Raw genomic sequence first — 21,750 nt, forward strand, 5'->3', positions numbered from 1 at the left:
AGCACAAAATAAAATAACGTAATGTATCTCAGAAAATATCTTTCTTTGTTTTGCTGAATGCAGCTTTGATTTGCATGAACATTTTTGTTATTTAAGTTAATTTATCAATAAATATATTATTGTATTTACTAGTAAACCTTTCAAGTAAGTTTATGTATAATGTTATATTATTTCGTACCCTGACAATGCATCTTTTTTGTATCTGCATTGCTTATTCAAAACATTTTGAATCCTGCAGTGCACTTGTGACCCCTGCTGACATTTAACTGTAGTCACAACAGGAGAGGACGATGTCACTGATTCCCAAACAGACAATAATGGAGACTGGCTGTGACTCATAAAAAATTACATAAATCATTGTGAAAAACAAATGTTTCAATATCAAATAAAACAATCAAAACAGACCATTTTGGCATTTGACCCAGTTTATTCTTCATCAGATCATTAGAAGAAAACATTTTGTGTGCCTGGTTAAGTGTGTAATAATATCAGCAGAAGTCTTTAACGGTGGCAGCAGGTGGAAGAAAGTGCAAACAAGGAGCACAGTAATCAAGTTTAAGATGTTTCTTTGAATAGAAATACACTCAAAACAAAGCAGTGTGTAGACATACAATGTTGGCATGTATTGTTTGTGAAAATGCATCCTAATGTTACTGATGACACACCATTTAAACCAATATTCACAGGCCTCCTGAGTTAAAATCAACCTATCACTAAAATGACACAGCATTTTCATATAACCACTTCCTTTACGGATCATTTTTGCTGCCTCATGACATGTCTTTTTAACCTACATAGTAAGAAGGGGGAGGTTCATATGAGCCAAGATAAAGTGACAGTTGAACATGTGCAAAACTATAATAGCATTTGGGATACAGCTGACAACCTGTAATGTGGTTGCCTGTAACATTAAGAAGTTTGGTTTAATCTTAAACTATTTCAAAAACATTCTTAATCTGATTGCACGCCACATTTCCCTGTACCTTGGGGTCCTTACATATATCATTTACAGTGGTTTCTCATACATTAAAGGTCAATAATTTAAAACATTTGCTTTCCTTTAACTGTTACAACACAAACCTTAATGAGGGTTTGATAGATTTTACCCCTATTCGTAATCTTTGGAGTCACTGAAACACAGGTTGGCACACCCTGATCAATAATGGCTGTGAAGGCACTATTGCGTATTTATGCCAATATGAAGGGGATTGTAACACAAACATAAAGGCCAGGGGGAATCAGCCAGCCAATATACCCCAGCAAAGAAAAACAATCATTGGCTTCAATAATGCTCATGTCAACGAATGATTTGTTATTGAGCAACTTTTTTTTGCAGGTTCAGCATTACCCAAAACGGTTGCTCAATACTTAAAAATTCTAGTCAGTATTATGCAAGCGTACAAAAACAAAACAAAGCAATGATGGCAATTCCACATGAGCAGACTCATCACACGTTTCTACTGATCAAAGTCAAATAAATCTGGTAAAAGGGGGTGACCAAGGCGTCAACATATATTTGTCCTGAAGCTGTAACCAGGTAAGAATAGGGATGTCACGATACCAGAAATGTAATAAGGTTAATACAAGTGAAACGCCACGTTACCGATTACATACCACAATAAAATAATTATAAATAAAATAATATATCCTCTGTACGTTATGTTAAGAAGCTGAACGGGTCATCATTACCCCTAAAGATGTCATAACTACCCCTAAATCTAATAACAAATATAATATCTATTTCATACTGCTGGGAAAAATGTCTTTATTAAAGTTTTCCCTGAAAAATGTTATTGGTTCTCGTGACATACCTAGTCATATTTGAAATGAATGTATGCCAGTGAGCAAAACTAAGCCAGATAAACAGTTAAACTGAAGCTCCTAAGAAGTTATTTGACAAAAATGTTTTCACTGAACTATATAATTATAAATCAATTATCCAAGATGTAATTTGATGATGTTGCTGGTACAATGTAAAACTTCAGGGCAACAGTTTGTGCTTAAACGCTGTGGTAATAGTAAAATAAATAAAACATCTGCCCAAACCCTGTCACTCATATTTCATTCACACAAACAAAAAAAGTCAACCTGTCAGTGTAGAACTAGCCAAGCAGTAAGATAAACACATATGCATGAAGTAGTGAACAATAGTTAAGAAGATAAGTTCCATGTTTTTTTTGCACATGGCTTACACGGTTCGCTTCCCCGTGCTGTGTTACTAATTCATATTATCTTGTTCTATTTTTAGTCACCTGACCCCCAAGCAGAGTTCACAAAAACAACTGAGTCACGCTGGGAAAAAAATGACAGAAATGTGGATCTCTTTTTTTCACTACAGTGTTATTACTTCCTGGAATTAAATAAGGTTCTAAAACGGCTCTGGGAAAACATGGTTTGGGGAACGACTCAACTATACGGTGCCACTCAGCGATATCTGCGGCACAGCTCAAGTGGATGGATGGCTCTGGGTACAGTGAACATAAAACAAACTCCCTGAGAGCTGATTTAATCCCAGGATCTCCTAAAATCACTGTGTTATAACATATTGTATGTACAGTTTGACTGTACTAGACAGAAAAGGTGTCAGATCACTGGGATAAAGACAAGAGACATGCACGAACATCAACCCTGCTTTTCGTTCAGGCCTTGAATCCTGGTGTGAGTAAAGATTCAGTGACGAAATGTGCTGCAACACTCTTGAAATCTTCCACTGCTAACCATGGCAGATTTAAAAATGCATTGATCTCGCATGTGAGTACGTTTTGCATAATTTATTTTATAACTATCAATCCTTATCCTTTTCTAGCATCTTCTATGTGCCGATATATTGTGCTTCCTCGCTGCGTTTTCTTAAACATCTCAATTAGTTTGAAATGGAGCATCTAAAGAAAAAAACAATGCTTTATGAAGAGTTGGCATGACACAAAAAGTTGCGGATTTGGGTCATTTCTTTTTTTTTGGGCAGGAAAGGAAAGAGGGATAAGTGAAGAACAGCAAGCAGGCTGCAGCCAGGTGACGACCTATAAAGCTCTTGAAAATCTCCTGTTTCCTGGCAGCACTGTGTGTGTGAATGAGTTAAGTATGTGCATGTTAAAAGCCAATATGTCACTATCCAAACCCTTAAGACAGACAGACATCCTCTGAACAGTATCACAGCAAAAATCCGAAGCAAATCCAACCTCTATGCATCAATTCTTAAAAACCTGATGATCTATAAAATAATTCTAGCACACACTTCAATGCACATGATGATATCCACTTTTTAAAAACCTCCTTACTTTCCTGCAATCCTCCTATATTTCTGTATGCAGACTCCACCACACACTGACAGCAGCACCGCCCAAAACCTCCGCAACAAGCAGCCCCTCAAAAATAACAACAAAGAAAGTTAACAAAAGGGACAGTGTCGACCTTCTGTCCCGCCACATTCAGCGTTTTGTTTTGGCACAGTTGCCGCACAGCAGCGTTTTTTTTTTTCTGATGATGCAGATACTGGCAGGCAGCTTGTGTGAGCCGCTATCCAACCGGGGTAGAGACAAAAGGAAAGTGAGGAAGACCGCAAAAAGGAGGAGTTGATTTAGATCCACAGCATGAAACAACAGACGCTTAGCAAAATGTAACTTTCTAATATTTCCTTTGGGGGTTAATAGGCTAGATATTCCCTGCAAACATGACCCCTTTTTGTTGAATTATGGTGGGTATGGTTTTTAAAACTAGGAGTCAATCTCAGCCAAAGAATCGTTGAGTACCATTCTTCAATCCTTCCAAGTTCTAGTGTGTGGATGTCAAAGACCCCAAATGTCCAGCCTTTTTTGCGTCTAAGAGAACTCGTTTTTCCATCATGGCAAGGTCCAAAAACCATTTTCATTCAACTGAAGAACCTTTTCCAAAGAAGCTATTAGCTCCTCCCATTTCACTGCTACAAGCTCCTCCTATCATCTTCTGTCAGTGTCCATACTTTATACCCAATGCTGTGAAACATTTAAACCTTTAAAATATCCATACTGTAGCATCGTCTTCATATCAGGCCGACCAACCGGGTATCCATGCTTGCTTTTTGAGCACCTTCTCCCAAGTGTGGGTGTAAACACAAACTGATTACGTTTGTTTTGATTTGTTCTCCCTCAAGATAGCTGTTGTTAGTTGTGTGTAACAGAAGGGTAAAAAGCTTGCACACATTCTCTTCTAAAACTTCCTATATTATGTCCGCTGTGACAGCTGTGAGATTCAGTGGAGGATTGAGGGGATTCAAACACTTCCATCATGTGAAGAGCACACCACAAGACGGTGTTTGCTCCAGGAGTCAGCTTAACCTGCCTTTTTTTAAAATTTAAATATCCTGCATTCCTTTTCCAGCAGTGTTCCAGTGAGAGACACATATTTTCCAAGTGTGATAATCCAGGCCTCGCTGTACCTCCTTCCACCTTAAAAGGTCACACTGCCATTGTGGTTTTTTTATTTTTTATGTTCCTCTCAAGACTTTTTTCGATGACTCAGGCTGGCTTGTTCATCCCTGAGGAGATGTGGGTGTTGTCTTTCAAGCTGTGTCTGTGTGTGTGTGTGTGTGTGTGTGTGTGTGTGTGTGTGTGTGGTCTAGATGAAGTACAGGTTTCAGTTAGATCCACCGCCCCGAGCCCTGCGAGCGCTGCTTCTTCCTCCTCTTACACACATAGTAGACGGGGAAGACTACCAAACCTGCAACACAGGGAACGAGGAAGAGAGGAGCACTTTGAATTAGAGCAATCTACCCCTTGCGTCCAATTGTATTAATCTTAATTAATCATTTATGTGTGGTATAAGTCTTGAATCATCTGTACTTTATTCGATTATTCCATCTTACAGCACACAGCCTACAGATTTGCCATATATGTGAAATGAATTCAACTGAGAAAAAGAGATTGTAATAATGATGATAATAAATGTGGATCTGCCAACACGACATGTTCCCCCGCAGAGGATCATCTGTCAGATGCACAGACACGGAAAAGAGATTAACACTAATTACAGTTCAGCTGAGGCATCAACAGTTCAATACTACAGAGTGCTGGCAGAGTGCAGTGGGATGATATAAGTAGGAAATTAGTTTTCAGGAAGTAAAAGCACAGGGAGAGATAATCTGGATCAAAAGCTTTAGCTTTTTAAAACAAATAATGGTTACTTCTCTTACGGGAGGACATCAAACTGAGTGAACTGAGTTATTATAAAGTTGATTTTCTGCATAGAGGTTGCTCTTGCCTTGCTGTGTATTGGAAAAACTGACTTTTTGATATAAGTTAAGGAAGACCAAGTAGCATTTTTCAGGTCAACGTCGTCCTTTTTTAGTGGAAATATTTTTATACTACTGATATTGTGTTTGTTTTGCAAACAAATCGTACTTTAATGGGATTTTCTCTTATTTCTCTCTATTTTTCTTAGTTGTGCATTGCCAGTAGTGGGTCCTGAATCGGTTTTCTTTGGTTGTTTTACTTAATTAATCAATGAATTGCAATTAGCGGTTCCCTTCGCATGTCGATCGCTAGCAACAAATTGTATATCCATGAACCCTTTAATGAGATAAAAGAGCTATCCTCTAGATTAGTCATGGGAAAAATTAGATTTGTAAATCTTCATTAGAGTGTGGATGGATCACCCTTTAGTTTTTTTATCCATCTCTGGGGCATTAGAGCTCGCCATGCCCACCCGCTACTTTGCTAGCACTGTGTGTAGCATGATTAGCATGTAGCTTCTGCCCACCAGTGCTCTGTAACGGTGCTACTCCAATAAAACCTACATTTTATTTGTTCTATTCTCAAAATGTGTCATTATTCCCCCCCAAAAAGTATGTTATAATCTTCAAGCTTGTTATGAAAGGCACCTCTGCCACGTCTAACATATTTACAATCACACATTTTTGAAGTCAATTCAAAATGTCCTACTGATGTTTGTGTAATTAATATCCCCAAACGCTGAAGGGACATTTTTGTATGGCAGGCACGATTGAGCACTTACTGTAACGATGAAAAATATATATTGATTTTAAGATATTAAACTTTTGAAATGACTCGAATGAGAAGTCACTGAATCAAGGCAAAATCAAGTTGTGGCATGACTTGCTTAACATTGCAGATGCTAAAACAATATATGGCACAGCCCTCATTTGCTGTGAGGAAGACAATATCAGTAATACAGTCAAACCATTTCGCTGCTATCCGTTTACTCTTCTCTCTGGAGCTTCCTCACTGATTAATGTGTGTTCATGTGTGTGATTGTGTTACCTATCACCAGTGCGAGAGCTCCGAGCACCACGACAAGCAGAATGACCACGGGAGCTATCAGCACCTTAGTGCCTGCAGAGAACAGAGAGAGAAAAAAAGCAGCATCCATAATGAATACATGTTCCTTTCAGATTGGAATAGAACTTGCATGATTCAAAATCCATGTGTTGTTTTGTTACATTCAGTTAAAATGTTCATGAATGTAGCAAAAAATGTAAGATGTTCTGCCACTGGTGCTTGAAATTGGCTGAGCAGACTTTAGGGGAAATTCAGTTCGACTAAGATGCCCCTTATTATATGCAGAATCTGTGCCGCTAACAGTCATGAAGGCAGCGATGAGAGCTGTAATTGCTAAGTGCTTCTTGTTAAGGGACAAATTAGCTCCCAGTTCAACAAGCACCCCCGCTGATATAACTAGCTGTAGCTGTCATGGAGAGCCGAGCCAAACACATCTATCAGCTTCCTGAAGGCTTGCTGATGCAGAAACTTGATAATTGTGTACGGATAATTAGAACCAACATAACGCTTTTCACACTTCATTACAAGGCTTTCCTCAGTGGCCTCTGCAAGTATGGCGTTAATTATGGAAGTGCTGCTATCAAGGGGTTCATTCAAGTCACAAATAAGTTCTGCCGGCAGCAACAACACATTGGTTGTATCCATCCAGTGCATGATGAGATATATAAAACGGCTTTTTCTATTGCTGTGTTTTTATCTTATGACTGCTGAGTGAAACATGGCAACACAGAATACGTTTTGGCAACAATAAAACTATTTTAGTAATGTTGGTACACCAGGAAGTAAAATCAGTTTATTGCCAAATTACTCTATTATTAATCTACTAAATGTGATAGTGGAAAAAAATCAGAACATGCTAGCATATATTTGTTGCTGTACAAAGGTGCTTTAAGCTAAATGCTAATATGGTTAGCAATCTTGCTTGGGTGTCAATGTGCTAATAAGCAATCCAGACAAGTACAGCTGATTGGAATGGCAGTAATCCAAGAGGAATTTGGTCAAAAATGGAAGTACTGGACAATACATTTTTAACAGGTGGGTTTTTAGTTGAGATTTGAATGTGGTGATTGTGCCAGATTGTCGGATGTGTGCGGTGGGGGGAGGAGGGAGTTCCAGAGTCTGGGAGCAGTGCAGCTAAAAGCCCGAGCACACATGAGGACGAGGCGTGGGGTGTTGACAGAAGTCAACAACACCATTCAAGTAGCTGTCGAGATTTTAGCTTGGACCAACATCATTACCTTTAGAGCCACGCCGTTAAACAGCGCTAAACAAAAACCAAACCAACAGGGGTTTATGAGTTCATCACTGTGTAAAGAACGTACAGATCCACAGCAACACACACACACACACACTCACCGCAGACCGACCCTCTAATTAGTCGCCTCAGATGAGGTCTGTCAGGTAGATAGCGGTACTTGCATCCAAACACGCTGAGGTTGGATGTGTGGTCCCCGAAAAACCTGAAGACATGAAGATTCATTCAGATTAAGAAAGAGGTAGAAAAAGGCAGTCAGCGAAAAATAAATACAAGCAAAAGATTGTGATACCTTAGGTGCCGGTAGCGCTCCCCGCAGCGGTAGCAGAAGTTAGTGTTACACTGCGTACATGTCATGTGATCACACCCCTCTGTGCGCTGAATGTGGATCTGCAGAAGTAGATGAGGCAAGAAGATAAGAGTGTTTATTCAACATTATATTGAAAAGAGTTATTATACTCTTTTAACCTGGGCTACAATTTGAATATGTCACTATGCTCTCCTTCTAGACTCAAGATCAGCTCAGTATAAATGGAGTCACTTTCCCAGCACTCATTAGCAAACTACAAGCATCTGCTCCAGCCTCTATTGAGCTGCACTGTGTATGCAGCAGGACACTTAATGGATCTGGCTGCCTTTCCTATAAACTGGGCATTAAGTCCAGCTGCTCTCAGCCTCTTTTTCCACCTAAGCACAGCAGGAGAGCAAATTGCCAGGCGTCACCGTCAAACAGGATCCTCCTCCAATGCTCCCAGTGCAGGCATTTGATCCGTGTGATGAACACACATGGAAAGCGTTGCTGCTGTGAGCATAGCAAAGTTCCCACCAACTGGTAATTAGCTGAATATAAATCTGCTTGAGTCATCTTCTGACAGTCAAATTAGATATTGCTTAGACTTGTTTTATCGCTGTGAACCAGTGAGAGCACCAGATCGTGCAGCAGAGGCATTATTAGTTTTCCAATATGTTTACTGTCCCTGTGCTGCTGTTCCACATGCACTTTAAATCTGAGCACCCATCTACTTCTCTACAGCTTCCCCCATCTATCATCCGCTCTGTGCTCTTATGCTTCTCTTAATTGATTTTTTTCCTCTGCATTGTTTCCACCATCCATCAGCCAACCTTCACCCAGCTCACATGATGGGGTTCAGCATTCTGCCTCTACCATAATAGCTTGCGTCCTTACCTTGCACTGTGGACACTTCTGGGCATTCCTCTGTCCGTGCTCTATGACACTCGCCCAGTTTCGAAGCAGCTTGTCTCCCTTCCTGTACTCGCGACATTTGACCCCGTTGTGCCATGGCGCGTGGCACTTAAAGCACCACACGAACTGGCAATTGTTGCACAGGATCTACAGAAGGAACAGAATAAAGAGCATCAATGCGTGTGTAACAGAAAAGTTAGCCATAGGTTTGCGCAATTAATCATTTTGAAACGCAATCACTGTTTTGGGGTTTCCACAATTAAATGAGCGTGATCGCGTGCTATATGTAAGGGGTCAGCGCAGTGCAGCGAGGAGTCACTATTGAAAAAAGAACACCTGACAGGATGATCGTGGGCGCGACGCCAAGTTGAGGGATCATGATCAGAATGCTGCACCATATCCCGCTTATAACACGTCCACATACTAAATAAACAAACAACTTGACCCCCAATATTATTGAAAATGATTTTAGGTTTAGGTTTTCTGTAACTGTCCAAGTCTGTTCACAGCTTCCTTTCAACTTACAAGTCCTTAAAGAATGCCAGAGCATCCCATTGTGTGTTACTGTTAGTGTTTACTTCCTGTCTGTCTTCTCCTGGTGATTTCTCTGACATCCAATGATCTAACCTCTTTTCTTCCTCAGCAACGGTGAAGTTATGCTTAGCAGCGGTGTGTTATTGAGTACTAATAAGCTCTGCAAAGTCCGAATTGACCAATCAGAGTCGAGTATTCAACTTAGCCGTGTAATAATGGTGATTAAAATGTGCTTAAAGCCCTTAGAAAAAGCAGCTTTATATCAAATACATACTTTTTAAATGAACAGAGATGTTTTGGACTATATTTTATTTTGGAGAGCCGTCGTGCTGCTAAGAGCGCAACCTACAGTCGCAGAATGTGAAACCTGAATTTGTACATCAGCAGGAATGTAGCCATGAAAGGGAACGCAGCGCTTTGTTAATTTAAATGCAAAAGTGCAGTTAAATATGTTGTCATTAAAACCAATGACTAATCCTGATCATGATCACAACAAACAAAATAATCCTAAATATCAGTTTAGCCATAACCTTTCGGAACTCTCTTACCTTGTACTTGTGCTCGGAGCGGCTGTGGTTGTGGTTCTTCAGCGAGGTGAACTCGCTGCACTGGGGGCAGGGTTTGGTGCTCGAGTCCAGCTGACTCAGCTCCAGGAAGTAACGGTATTTTGCCACGTCTTCATTGGCTAAATGGGAAATCACCACTTCCTCATCCAGGTAGCCGCTGCACTCTGGGATCGGACAGCTGATGTAAGATTTGGCAACTCGCACCTGGGAAACATCACAAAATAAAAACTAATTCAAATGGATTCAGGCGTGTTTACTATAATATCAACAATGCAAACAATATAAGTGTGTGAACGTAAAAATACAAAGGTTAGATGTTACGCAACATCATCACCTGCTCAACTACTTGAATCGTTCTATGTTTTTTTGGTGGATTATGGAAACGGTTAATAATTTACCCAAGCAAAGAGGGAGTAAAAGCTAGATGAGTGAATGGCTGAACGAGGCAGTGGAGAGGGTGGAAGGTAGTATGTATGAAAGCACGCACACACGCACGCACACACACACACACACACACACACACACACACACACACACACACACACACACACACACACACACACACACACACACACACACACACACACACACACACACACACACACACACACACACACACACACACACACACGTTATACAAACACTAACCAACCTTATCATCCCACAGGGAACATCAAATATTCAAATTCAGACAGAATTACTCATCTGAAACGATTCCAATGTGTGGAAATATATTCAACACACAGTTCAACACAAAAAAATGTCCCCATATTGATATTGCACTATTTCCTAACCCCGTACAAAATTATTTTATGAAAGAGCCTCACGTTTCTGACACGAAGTTGACACATGGGTTAAATTAAAACCAAAGCAAGACCTGTGTGTGTTGCAGATTTGATCTAATCTGACTTTGCATACAGTAAGTGTACTTCCTTTTCACCTTCTAGTTCTCTTTTTTTTGTTTCCTCCCAAGCCATCACTTCTTCTCTGGGTCTATTAACTCTCTTCCTCATGTCCTATTTTCTTTTACATATTGAATCCGTTACAGACGGTGAGACCAGTTGTACTGACACATGATAAGGCATTTTCTCTGTGTGTGTGTCTGTGAAAGTGTGTGAGAAAATGACAGCATTTCAACTCACTCAACAACCCCTACAGCACCTATACATAGAATAAAACCCTGTCATATAGTTGTGAAAATGCATCCTCTAAAGGGCATGAGAGCCGATGTGTTGTTGCCACAACACTGACGCTGTGATGACCACTGCCAGGCTGGTTGGACTGGTTAGGACTGTTGCCAGATGCATGTGTCACAGAGTGTGGTGTGAAACATAAAGCCGTAATGTGATAAACAAAATTAACAATTAAGCTTACAATGAGTTTCCCAGGACAGGATGACTATAGGCTCAGTTACAGCTGAAAATATTACGTTGTAGTGTCAGTATGTCTTTATGGCTGTGCAGCAGTGATCAGACATTGTAGCATTTCCGTTCTGAGGTGTACTTAAATCAGATAAAGATGAAGGCTGCACAATTAATTACATAACAACAACAAAACAGCATTCAGAATAAATATTGTATTGATGATTTGAACATTTGTTTGAATTAAATGATAAAAATGACGCAAAAATGTCGTTAAATATTGTAAATTGTCACGCTAGTCAAAATAATTCTATATCATAGATTGTTCCCAGGATTGAATTTAGAATTTGATCAAACAATAAAAATCCACATATTTGTGGCAGGGACCGAAAGGAATCAGCCAATTAGATGTGGTCATTAATGCGAGGCAAATTTTTACAATAAAACCAGTAAGCTGCTTATCAACCTGAGTCAGTTTTAACACATGAACACCACAGGCTGCATTTAAGATGGAAATGTACGATTATTGATCTTCTTTTTAGTGTCCTATATTTGAAACCCATCATCAAAGATTAACCTTTAACTTATAAAACCAGTGTGAATTCTTTAAAAGACATGTCCCGTGTTGAAATGTATTAAATAAAATGAATAGTATTATATAACATTCAGTTTAAGTTTCACTCATAAAACACATTTGGAACTGGCCAGTAAAGAGGGAAAGGAGGTCATCTAGGTATAGGGCAATGTAGAGATCTATTTTCCTAGTCAGTCTAAACACCTTATATGTTAAGGCATATTAAACTCTAGATAGACTTCACTTTATATTTTTATATCTAACTTTTAAAATAAGCAAAACACTGTTCATTTCAGGAGGCAGGTAAGTGCCCAGGAGCAAGGCACTGACCTACTCTTAGGGTCCTATCGTCAGTTGACCACATTTCTCTCGACATAATGCTTACTGTAGCGTTTGAGAGTAAACAACAAGTATGAGTGCTGGAAATTGTTTTGCAATAGACGGAAACAAAAAATCCGCCTACACAGGATAGTTTACATGGCCCTTATCTTTGTCCAAGTGTGCTTATCGGAGAGTCTGCTTGTCTCTCTGTTTGTGTGAGTAATGTTCATGTCTTGCTTTCAAAGTAAGATAATTGCTGTCGGCAAGACTGATAAACATGTTTTATCGAAACAAATTAAAGAAGATTGCAGGAACAGTAGCCAAGGACCTAAGATTGTAACTTCTGCACAACTCGCAAAATGAGTACCAGCTCACGATCAAGGCACTTAAATACAAATCCGTCCTGAAACACTTTAGCTCTGTTAAGGAGCAGCGATTGGCAATATGCCTTACATTGCAGAGTCTCTACTTCGAAGGCAGCTACAGTATATTAAGGAAGTTAATCTTGCATCAATCTACTATTGAATTCCTTGATTTATGAGTGAATGTAGCCACCACAATCAATGAACAGGAGCTCCTACTAACCATATTGTGTGTCTGCAGAATCCATTGTTGTGTCCCCTTTGTGACCTTTTTTTGGCTGTGTTAAAGAATGACTTTGCTATGGTGCTGCTGCTCCCCCACCTAAAACACACTGCTGCTCAATACAGGAAAATGTTCTGGCATCAGCAAAATGCATTTTGGGAAGTGAGGGGGGAAAATGTAGAAGATGAGCCAAGACGTGTGTGTTGTTGGATTATAATTGGATTTATAATACACAACACAAGAAAGGTATCTGATGGTGAAATCTCCTTTCAGTAGGTGAGCCTGAGACAAGGAACAAATCCCAATTTAAGTGCAGAATGTGTCAGAAGTGACCCAAATTCAAAGGATAACAGTTGTCATCACAAAATGAGGATACCTGCAGATGCTGTCCTGTGACATTTTAGTAACTATTACATTAAATGGTGTCCTTAATTTACAATAGACAGCCTATTCATTCAAACCATATAGGGTGAGACTGTTCAATGCCATCCCCAGGAAAAATATCACACGTGAAGAGTATGACAGGGAATATTTTATGTGTTAGTTGTTGCTGCAGCTTCACCAGCTGTTGGCTGACCCAGCACTGCCTGGTTTCTGGGACAGGCTCAAACTCAGCACTGTGACACCCTGCAGCACTAAACAATTCCCTTTTTCCTCACACTCCCTCCCTCATACGAACCTGGGAGCTGACGTAGAGTTTCAGACACTCATCGCACACGGCCTTCCTGCAGCAGGGCAGGGGTGCGATGGTTTCATCTTCCAGGCACACCCGGCAACTCTGCATTGCAGTCTCTGCACTGTCCTGCTCCATGGACAGCCGGTGAGACATGTCCCCGAAAGGGTCCACCAGGTCCTCCAATGTGTACAAGACCGGTTCGGGAGTCGAACCCGCGTCCTGTACTGCCTCAAAGTCCATTTCTGTTGCGTCAGTGGTGACATCGTCTGTGATTTCAGAGTCTTTTCGTTGGCTGTCGCTAGCAATACAGTAAACAGTGCAGTAGATGTGTTCTTTAGGGTAAAAAGGCTCGTCTAGAGTGACCGTGTTGCCGTCACTGTCATATGTATAATGACGCTCACCTGTAACGCTCACAAATTCAACTCCGTGAACAGAAGAAGTGGTCAACTCGCGCAGGGTGGGCTCGTTTTTAGTCCCCACTTCGCCCGTTTCTCGCTCCGACTTTTTACATTCGCCACGTTCCGTTCCATTACCGATGGAAACGTCGTTATTAACGGTTCCCTCGGTGTGTTCATGTTCAGCACCACGCGGCATTCGACTGCTCGTATTTAGACACAGAGAGGTAGACTTTGACACCCCGAAATTCCTCCTCAAAATCTCGACAGCGCTCGCCCTCCTCCTCTCTCCTCCGCCACCGTTGCAGTTGTTGTTGTTATTGCCCCTCGCATCACTTTCCTCCCCGCTGCTCCTCTCCCCGGGGTCCCGCTCACCTCCGTCCAGAGATAACCGCGAGGTGGACCTGGTGACACGGCGGCTCAAATCTCTGCCCGACCGCTCAACTTTGCTGTCCGTGAAGGAAGTTTCTGTCGGCAGGTAGCAGGACAGCTTCACACTCCCTTCCTCTAAACTGCTGATAAATCTCGGCATTTTACAAGCGTCGTTTATCGGTCCGTCATCTTCCATCCCCGATATGGCTCTCCCCATTTATCAGCGCCTCTCTCCCGGCCTGTCCACCTCTTACCCAACTCCTACTACCAAAACAAAACAAAGCAGTCTGCTCGCTGCTTCCGGGTCTTGGCGTCAGCGTGCAGGAGAGCAGCGATAGGCCGATGGGAAGCCTAGCGGTGGGGTGCAGATGGGCAGATTGACAAATATCAGAGCAACGAAAAGAACAATAGGGGCCAAAGTTAAACATTATATCAGTCCCTAGAAATACAGGCCCCCACATCCTCCAGCTATACCGGGGAGAGTTTAAGAAAAAACTGTGGATCACCTTTTCTGAACTGTCTGTGTTTTGTTTAAAGTCCTATTTGATCTTGAATATAATTTTATCAAACAATATTTGTGCATTTAACGAAACATGCTCTTTAATTCCATTTTTATTCAGCATCCATGTTATAACTATTCACTCATCTATCTAAATGTGGTATAGGCATACATTTTTTTAAATAAACCAATTTTTTATTATTTCTGTTTTGCCATATTTATTGATGCTTTATATAACATGGGTGCAACTGTAAAATAATATAAACTAGCAGACTACATACCGTTTTTAAAAGGTTGCTTTCGTCTTACTTGTCATTGCATCACACACACTCTCATCTTTTTTAAATCCCCCATAACTTGAATTTGTTTCATTCCGACAGGGTGACACTTGAACACATGGAAATGAAGGTTATTTGGACCGAGACATTTTTAGTTCAACGCTGTTGGCACAACTTTCAAATAAATCTAAGTGGGACGCCTGTAAAATGGGTTGTTAGCTCCGTTACAATTCCTCATCAGTGCCATGTAGGGCACAAGAAGCATGGTAATGCTTTACTTGTCCTGGCTGTACCCAATTGCTTTTAGTGGAAAATGCTAATTATTTTAAAAAGCCTATACAAGTGCAAGTCATAAAGCCAGAAAACACTTCAGACATTTTTCTGGAGTGTACTGTTCCACTTTTAACAGGTCAAAAAGTGGGGATGCTCTGCAGCCTACAAGAACATATTTAAAGAATTTTAATTTTGAGCATTTACTCCATCTATAAACGTAACGTATTGCATCTATTAAAAAAAAGGGTTCTTTCTCACTCCAGGCCTTTTTTGTTGTAATTAGGTAGACATGTTTTTTACAATAAAACCATTTTTCTGTAGGATTTTCAATATAGAATTTACCTTTGAGCACTGAATGAGCATGTAACGCAGTGGCTACACTGGACGCGCAACTGAAGCGCAGTGCATGTTGAGCGTCCAGTGTAGCCACGGCGTATAGAATACCCACTAAATTCCCTTGAATGATTACTGGTATTTTCCTCTGAAAAGGAACTATACTGCTTCCTGGCAATGATTTGTGTGTGTGTGTGTGTGTGTGTGTGTGTGTGTGTGTGTGTGTGTGTGTGTGTGTGTGTGTGTGTGTGTGTGTGTGTGTGTGTGTGTGTGTGTGTGTGTGTGTGTGTCTAGTTAAGGAGATACTGATATCAATAGGATATGTGGCGATGTTGCCCTCAGCTGTTTTCGATCCTGTTTCCACAATCCTGTTTAAGTCACTTAATAAAGTTGATTTCATTTTTCTTTATTTTCTTTAGAACTGAAATTCCAGAAAACACATCGCTGGATAACAAAAAACTCAAGCCCCAGGACTGTGAAGACGTTGTCATTCACATGCATAATATAGCGAATGCAAAGGATGTGGGGTCACAAAAAAAAGGACACAATATAAACGATCCTTTTCCACTGTCTACTTTATTCCCAACTGTCTAGTTTATGTACAGTCAGTCACCTGTGGGAAAACCATCATAAAAAGAGAAGACACCCACATAGATGTTCTAGTCAATGGTGAACATTAACAAGTCAACCCAGAGCCACAGTTTGGAAAATGCCACTTTCACTGGCATGTTGCTGCATTGATGACATACTGACATTGTGATTGTTTTAAAGGTATAATGAATATGTGTTATTGCACTCTCTAAATACTCCTATAGCATGCTTGTTTATGATGTGTAAAACAATAAAATATAGAGCAATACATTTTCAGAGTATTAAACAATTTGCAGGACAAAATGTTTAGTCTATAAGACGACAAGTTGTCTACTAACTATATATAGAAGCTGAGTTAAACTGGGGAGTAAATCAAGGTTCTGTACTGGGTCCTACGGTTTTCTTTTGCACAATATTCCAAACATACTTTGTTGCACCTTTAACAGCTGTATTTCCTTATCAAACAAAGTATGCAAGCACAAGAAGCAATATTTGAAGACCCATAAAACCGACGTTGTTAATTATATTGTGAATTCAGCTACATTTGAATCCAAACATGATGACAGTTGGACACTGACAATCAAATCTGCCACATCCACATACTCCTGAGGAAAAACATTACCTAAGATTTTGAGTGGTTTTCTCTTAAAAAATAAAACCTAAATATGTGTTTTCAAGCTTTAACTTTTTATTGTTGGTAATAAATATTTAAGATTTTAGTGAAATATTTAACATTTGAAAGAATTATGGGCTTTGAATTTTTGAACACGCAGATATTTATCCTAATGGTTGGAATGAAGCCGGAGATGCTTCTTTTTGCTTATCAAACATTTATACTATTTCACGTTTGTTATTATTTAAACATGTATTATACATTTCAGTAATAACAATTAATCATTGCCAGAATGTTTAGGCTTAAAATGGATGGTCATATTTTAAGAAGGATTTTGAACTATTAGCACACAGATTTAGAATTTTGCTACAACTTGAGTCAATGTTTATTAACCACATTTAACAAAATAATGGCTTGCCTCAAGCTTCTTCTGCAAATGTTTAACTCTTTATGTACAGATGTGCAATCTTACATCTGCAGAGAAACAGCTCTATTGACTGTTCCAAAGTCTAAATGTAATCAAGCAACTGTGAAGATAAATAACCAACTGTTGAGATTCTGTCTTCATTATTACTTTAATATATATATAATATATATATATTACTGTTGTTATTGCTGTTCGATTTATGACATTTGATGAGTTCTTCTAGTTCCTTCTTTTTTGTTTGTGATGAAGTCGCAGCTTCGCAGGCTCTGGGTTAAGCGTTCTTCAGTTCACCATGACAGAAAAGTACAATGAACTGCAGTACAAGGTCTCAAATGCACACCCAAGCGCACACACACAAGCACACACACAAGCATACACACACACACACACACACCCACACACACATACACTTGGGTTACATTATATATCCGAAATCCTCTCTATTTTCTGCCAGATTGGCCTTTAGGTTAATACTGGTTTCACAGTACCAGGTGATATCGTCTCCATTAAACAGAAATTAACAAATAAATGTACTTTCAGTTCAAATTTGCTAATCACACCACCGACTATCTTTTTCAATTAAGTTTCTAATAACATTCACAGCTTTAGTTCCTGATTTGAATTTTCAACAAAACACTTCATCTGCAGTGAATTCATTTATCAAATAGAAATAAGTAGTGCTGGTTGACAATTCAAATCTAAATTAATATTGTAACACTAATTATCCAGTGAAGATAAGGTGAATTTCCTGCCCTGACAGAAAGGTGAATGAAAGAATTACAGACTATAGCTCTACTAATTCCCTTTCCTCCCATTTTCCTCTTACTCTCTCATTTCAAAATACGCTGTACAATTAGAAGAAATAAAACACAGTATTCCCACTTGTACACAACATCATACATTAGTAGTCAACTAGAAAAAACAGTAAACACGGCCACATGTGATTAAAAAACGTCTAGAAGTTCAAAGTTACATTTCGTCGTTTTACATTGTAGTAGCTATTTTATCTCCTTTACTCGGCAGACATTTCAGACTGTTATTAATAGAAAAACCACAAAGTTCACATTTAGGACTCTTTCAAGAGAGTTGAGGAGCATTCAACAAACCAAACAGTTCCCATCTTAAGTAGCTAGTTAGTCACACGCAGCATGAGATTAAATACGCAACAGTTTGGAAACACCTCATGCAAACACACAAAACGTCGGTTCTGTCCTCCGGAGTGACTCTCGGTGGAGCCTCACGGGGCAGCGACTCGAACGTACCCACAGAGTTTTGTCACAAAACAAAACTACTGAAGATATCTGGCAGAGGGGGGGTGGACTTTGTAGCTTGTAGAGGGGAATAGTCTATCATCATGGCTGTGTTTGTACACAGAAATGTTCCTTAGTTGACGTAGAAGGCCTCAAACATTTGGTCCAATGATTGCAAAACAAATGCAACATGATAAGTTACGTTTCCAGAAGGAATCAGTTGATTTTTCTGTGCAGAATAAAAGACAAAACCTGCCTGCAGCATTGAAAGCAAATGTGAGTTTTTTGTATATGTTATATCCCCCTGCTGTATCCTAGCTAGTTTTCTTACATGGGAACCCAAGAAACTGAACAGGAGACCCATTATTTTTGTTCCCAGTCTGTGGCTTTCAGAACTATAGCTCCGCGGATGTCCACGTGGTGATATGGTTGGCACTTTCAACATTAAAATTAAAGTGGTGAGGTGAAGAGAGCAAGCTGCTGCGACTCTGGCATCTCTCTGGTACCATTTTTGTCCATGTTAGTCTGCAGGTGAGGGCGAATGTTTGCAGTGTCAGCACAGATTCAACCTCAGTCATTTAGTTTCTTCTTCTTTCACCAATCTCATCCTCTACTGGTTTGCATATCCAAAAATAAATCAAAACATTAAATGACCAACTAAATAATATAATTAAGATGCGATGATGGCTGTTTTTCAGCTTTATGTCTCATTTGTTAAGGTACAAAAAATGCCAATCAATGATCAAATTCAGGTCACTTTAACTGTGATTGTCATTTCTGTTAAAAGTTGTGTGTTTTCTCGTGATGTATGCCTGTGGAAGAGTGTGAACTATTTCTGTTTTTCAGATAAGCTGGATGCTTCAGATTTGGCAGATTGGGCACTTGATCTGACCGCCAGCTCTTTTTTTTTTATAATTCAGGAATACATTTTCTTGCCTGCTGTAGAGATGGACAAGGGAAGCTACAAAAGGACTGAAGTGGAAAGGAAACTGTTGTCTGACATCAATCCCTCTGCAGGGGTTGTTTTCTTTGTCATGTTTCGTCTTTATATACCTCTACTGGTCTGTCTTGGATGGAAGACGAAGTATTTAGACAGCAAGAAACCGGAGGACACATGTGGAACATCTGTTCTGTCTGTTTAATGTGGCAGAAAACACCCCTTGGCCTTTGAGATGTTAGAGCTTAAAAGTCTCCTGTATGTCAGTCTCTGTGTCCGGTAGACTGCATTTCTATTGTAAACATTGTTAAGATTCACATTAGTAGTAAAAACGTTAACACATCTGTTTAGTTTGTGAGTGTGTGTGCGCATGCATGTGTGAATTCACATATGCATCAGTTAATGCTTATGTGTTTTTTATACACATGCACATATGGAATGAAAGTATGTAAATCTACACGTCGCACTGTTGTTTCACATTCAACGTTTCTGATGAAACGACAGAATAAAGTGTGTGGCGCGTGCTCGAGCTTGCATCTTGAGTTTGTAACAAGCTCAAAACTTTCACCAATCAAAAAACTGTAGAAAATAAAATGTCGGACATTCCTATATCGGTCGTCTTGTTAGTAGATGCAGGGTCAGTGTGGTTGGAAGTTCAGTGTCTGATGTGTCAGGCACAAAGAGCAAAACGTTCCAGAGATGGTTGTACAGGCTGTTCTGTTTACATGAGGATGTGTTTCTTTTTACTCTTTGGTCAGGCTTATCTGCATTGTCTGTAGCCACTCGAAGAAAAAGTGTTAACATCTTGGAATCCTGATCTTTACATCCTTTTGGTTTCTTTGACAATGCAGATACCCCAAATCACGAGAGGAAGCAAGGCATTGGTTCCTGATTGTTTCCTTAAAAAAGAAAATGGAGTTGCTGCCGCAGCTACTTGTCCTGGTGTTTCACACAGTTACAGTGTTCAACCACACGAGGCCAGTGTTTCATCACAAACAGAACTAACTCCATTAAACACCAGCAGAAAGACAGACCAGGGAAGCTATGTGACCAAGTACTAGAAGGGGGGGTTGTAGGTGAAGCAGAATATCTTAGTGTCCTCTGCATCCTGTGGTAGAAGTTGGCGGTGGTTGGTAAGGCAGCGCTTCTGGGTTTACTTTGACCTGAAGAAAGAAGAGAGAAGATTATACAAAATAGTAGCTGAATTCCATTTGTTGCTTTAGTATAGATTTAACTGTAAATGTTTATGTGAACCACTTAAACCGAAACAGCTTGAGGTATAATTGAGTACAGTAAAGATTAAGGGGTTTGTGATTAAATGCTTAGCGGTGCATTTGCTCAGGATTGTCCTTGATAAAGTGAATTACGCTGGCAAATAGGCTGAACAACATAATGTTCAATGAGGACATCAGAAGCACTTGCGCCTTGTATAAAAGATAATACTCAAGAGGCAGCTTGAGCACATACTGACTTTGATACTTTCCTCCCAACTATTAAGGACAAAAACTGGAAAAGTGAGAGAAAAAAAGGAACTAATTATTGAATTCATTAGTTGTAAAACGCACCGTTACTCAATTCTAAAACTAGCTTATGGTGGCTAATGTTAGCAATATGAATTCATTATTTAACTTATAATGATATAGAAAAAGACGTAATGTATCTCCTTCGTGCCACTGTTACAATAGCTAAGCAACTTGCTAAAGAAAAGTAGTTATAGCAGTTTATTAGTGTAGCGTTGTTGTGAGTGAGTAGCAGTGTGAGTAACTGGTGACAATTGTTGGTCGCTGGTTGGCAAAGGATGGGCACCGCAATCCACAATACTGTTAAAAAATGTTCAAGCAAATACAAGATTATCAACATAACCACGGTGTGATCTGGTGGTGAAGTAGGGTGTAAAAATAGATGATATAAGAGTACACGACTATTGTTTCACAGATTTCTTCAGAAAATCACTAAATCCCTGTTTTTAGCATAATGTGCTTTACCAAGCCTGTTCATAACCTGTAGTCTACCTACAACGTTATTTTCTCTTCACTGAAACTGATCGTAGCAATTGACATAATGTACCCTCCACTATCCTGATGTTTTTACCTCATGGCTCAGAATGTGTGGGTATAACTGACTTCTGAGTTAACCAAACTGAATTAACTAAAATCTTCCTTAAAATGTGGGTCGATCACCTGTTTAGCTGATTGGTTATTATATATCGATCTGTGTGGCATTATAGCTCATAATGCTCACTGCTGATTCGCTGTCTATACCGTCTACTATAAGTTTCTTTGATGACGTTTCCTTCTTATAGCACTGATACTAATCTACCCTTGACTTAAAGGTGCCATCGAATGAATCTATCTGGTATTTTAAATTGTTCTCTGTCTACAAAGAAGGTATATAACTTTGGTTGATCAAAAAAATGTCCAGATGCGGTTTTACA

General features: G+C 39.7%; 2 protein-coding genes across 2 annotated transcripts in view; both read right to left on the reverse strand.

Annotated features, from left to right (window-relative positions):
- Nucleotides 1–407: 407 nt before the first annotated feature.
- Nucleotides 408–14,386, reverse strand: rnf217 (ring finger protein 217). Its single transcript, XM_063901785.1, has 7 exons — nucleotides 13,352–14,386; nucleotides 9,814–10,035; nucleotides 8,714–8,878; nucleotides 7,820–7,917; nucleotides 7,629–7,732; nucleotides 6,255–6,326; nucleotides 408–4,695 (listed from the first exon to the last, which is right to left on the reverse strand). The coding sequence occupies exons 1-7, from the start codon at nucleotides 14,330–14,332 to the stop codon at nucleotides 4,616–4,618; spliced, it is 1,722 nt and encodes a 573-aa protein (XP_063757855.1). The 5' UTR covers nucleotides 14,333–14,386; the 3' UTR covers nucleotides 408–4,615.
- Nucleotides 14,387–16,055: 1,669 nt separating this feature from the next.
- Nucleotides 16,056–21,750, reverse strand: part of nkain2 (sodium/potassium transporting ATPase interacting 2) — an 80,081-nt gene continuing 74,386 nt past the window's right edge. The window contains exon 7 of the mRNA XM_063901786.1: nucleotides 16,056–20,479. Coding sequence (XP_063757856.1) covers nucleotides 20,470–20,479 — 10 coding nt within the window. The 3' untranslated portion in view covers nucleotides 16,056–20,469. The remainder of the gene's footprint in view (nucleotides 20,480–21,750) is intronic.

Source organism: Eleginops maclovinus, chromosome 15 (genome assembly GCF_036324505.1).
Source record: "Eleginops maclovinus isolate JMC-PN-2008 ecotype Puerto Natales chromosome 15, JC_Emac_rtc_rv5, whole genome shotgun sequence".
Taxonomy (NCBI): domain Eukaryota; kingdom Metazoa; phylum Chordata; class Actinopteri; order Perciformes; family Eleginopidae; genus Eleginops; species Eleginops maclovinus.

Excerpts from the sequence above, each read along its gene's own strand:
- rnf217 (XM_063901785.1), bottom strand. The coding sequence starts at position 14,332 with ATGGGGAGAGCCATATCGGGGATGGAAGATGACGGACCGATAAACGAC. Across the intron at positions 10,036-13,351 it reads AACTCTACGTCAGCTCCCAG|GTGCGAGTTGCCAAATCTTA; the intron begins GTTCGTATGAGG and ends GATGTTTCCCAG. Across the intron at positions 4,696-6,254 it reads AGCTCTCGCACTGGTGATAG|GTTTGGTAGTCTTCCCCGTC; the intron begins GTAACACAATCA and ends CCTGTGTTGCAG.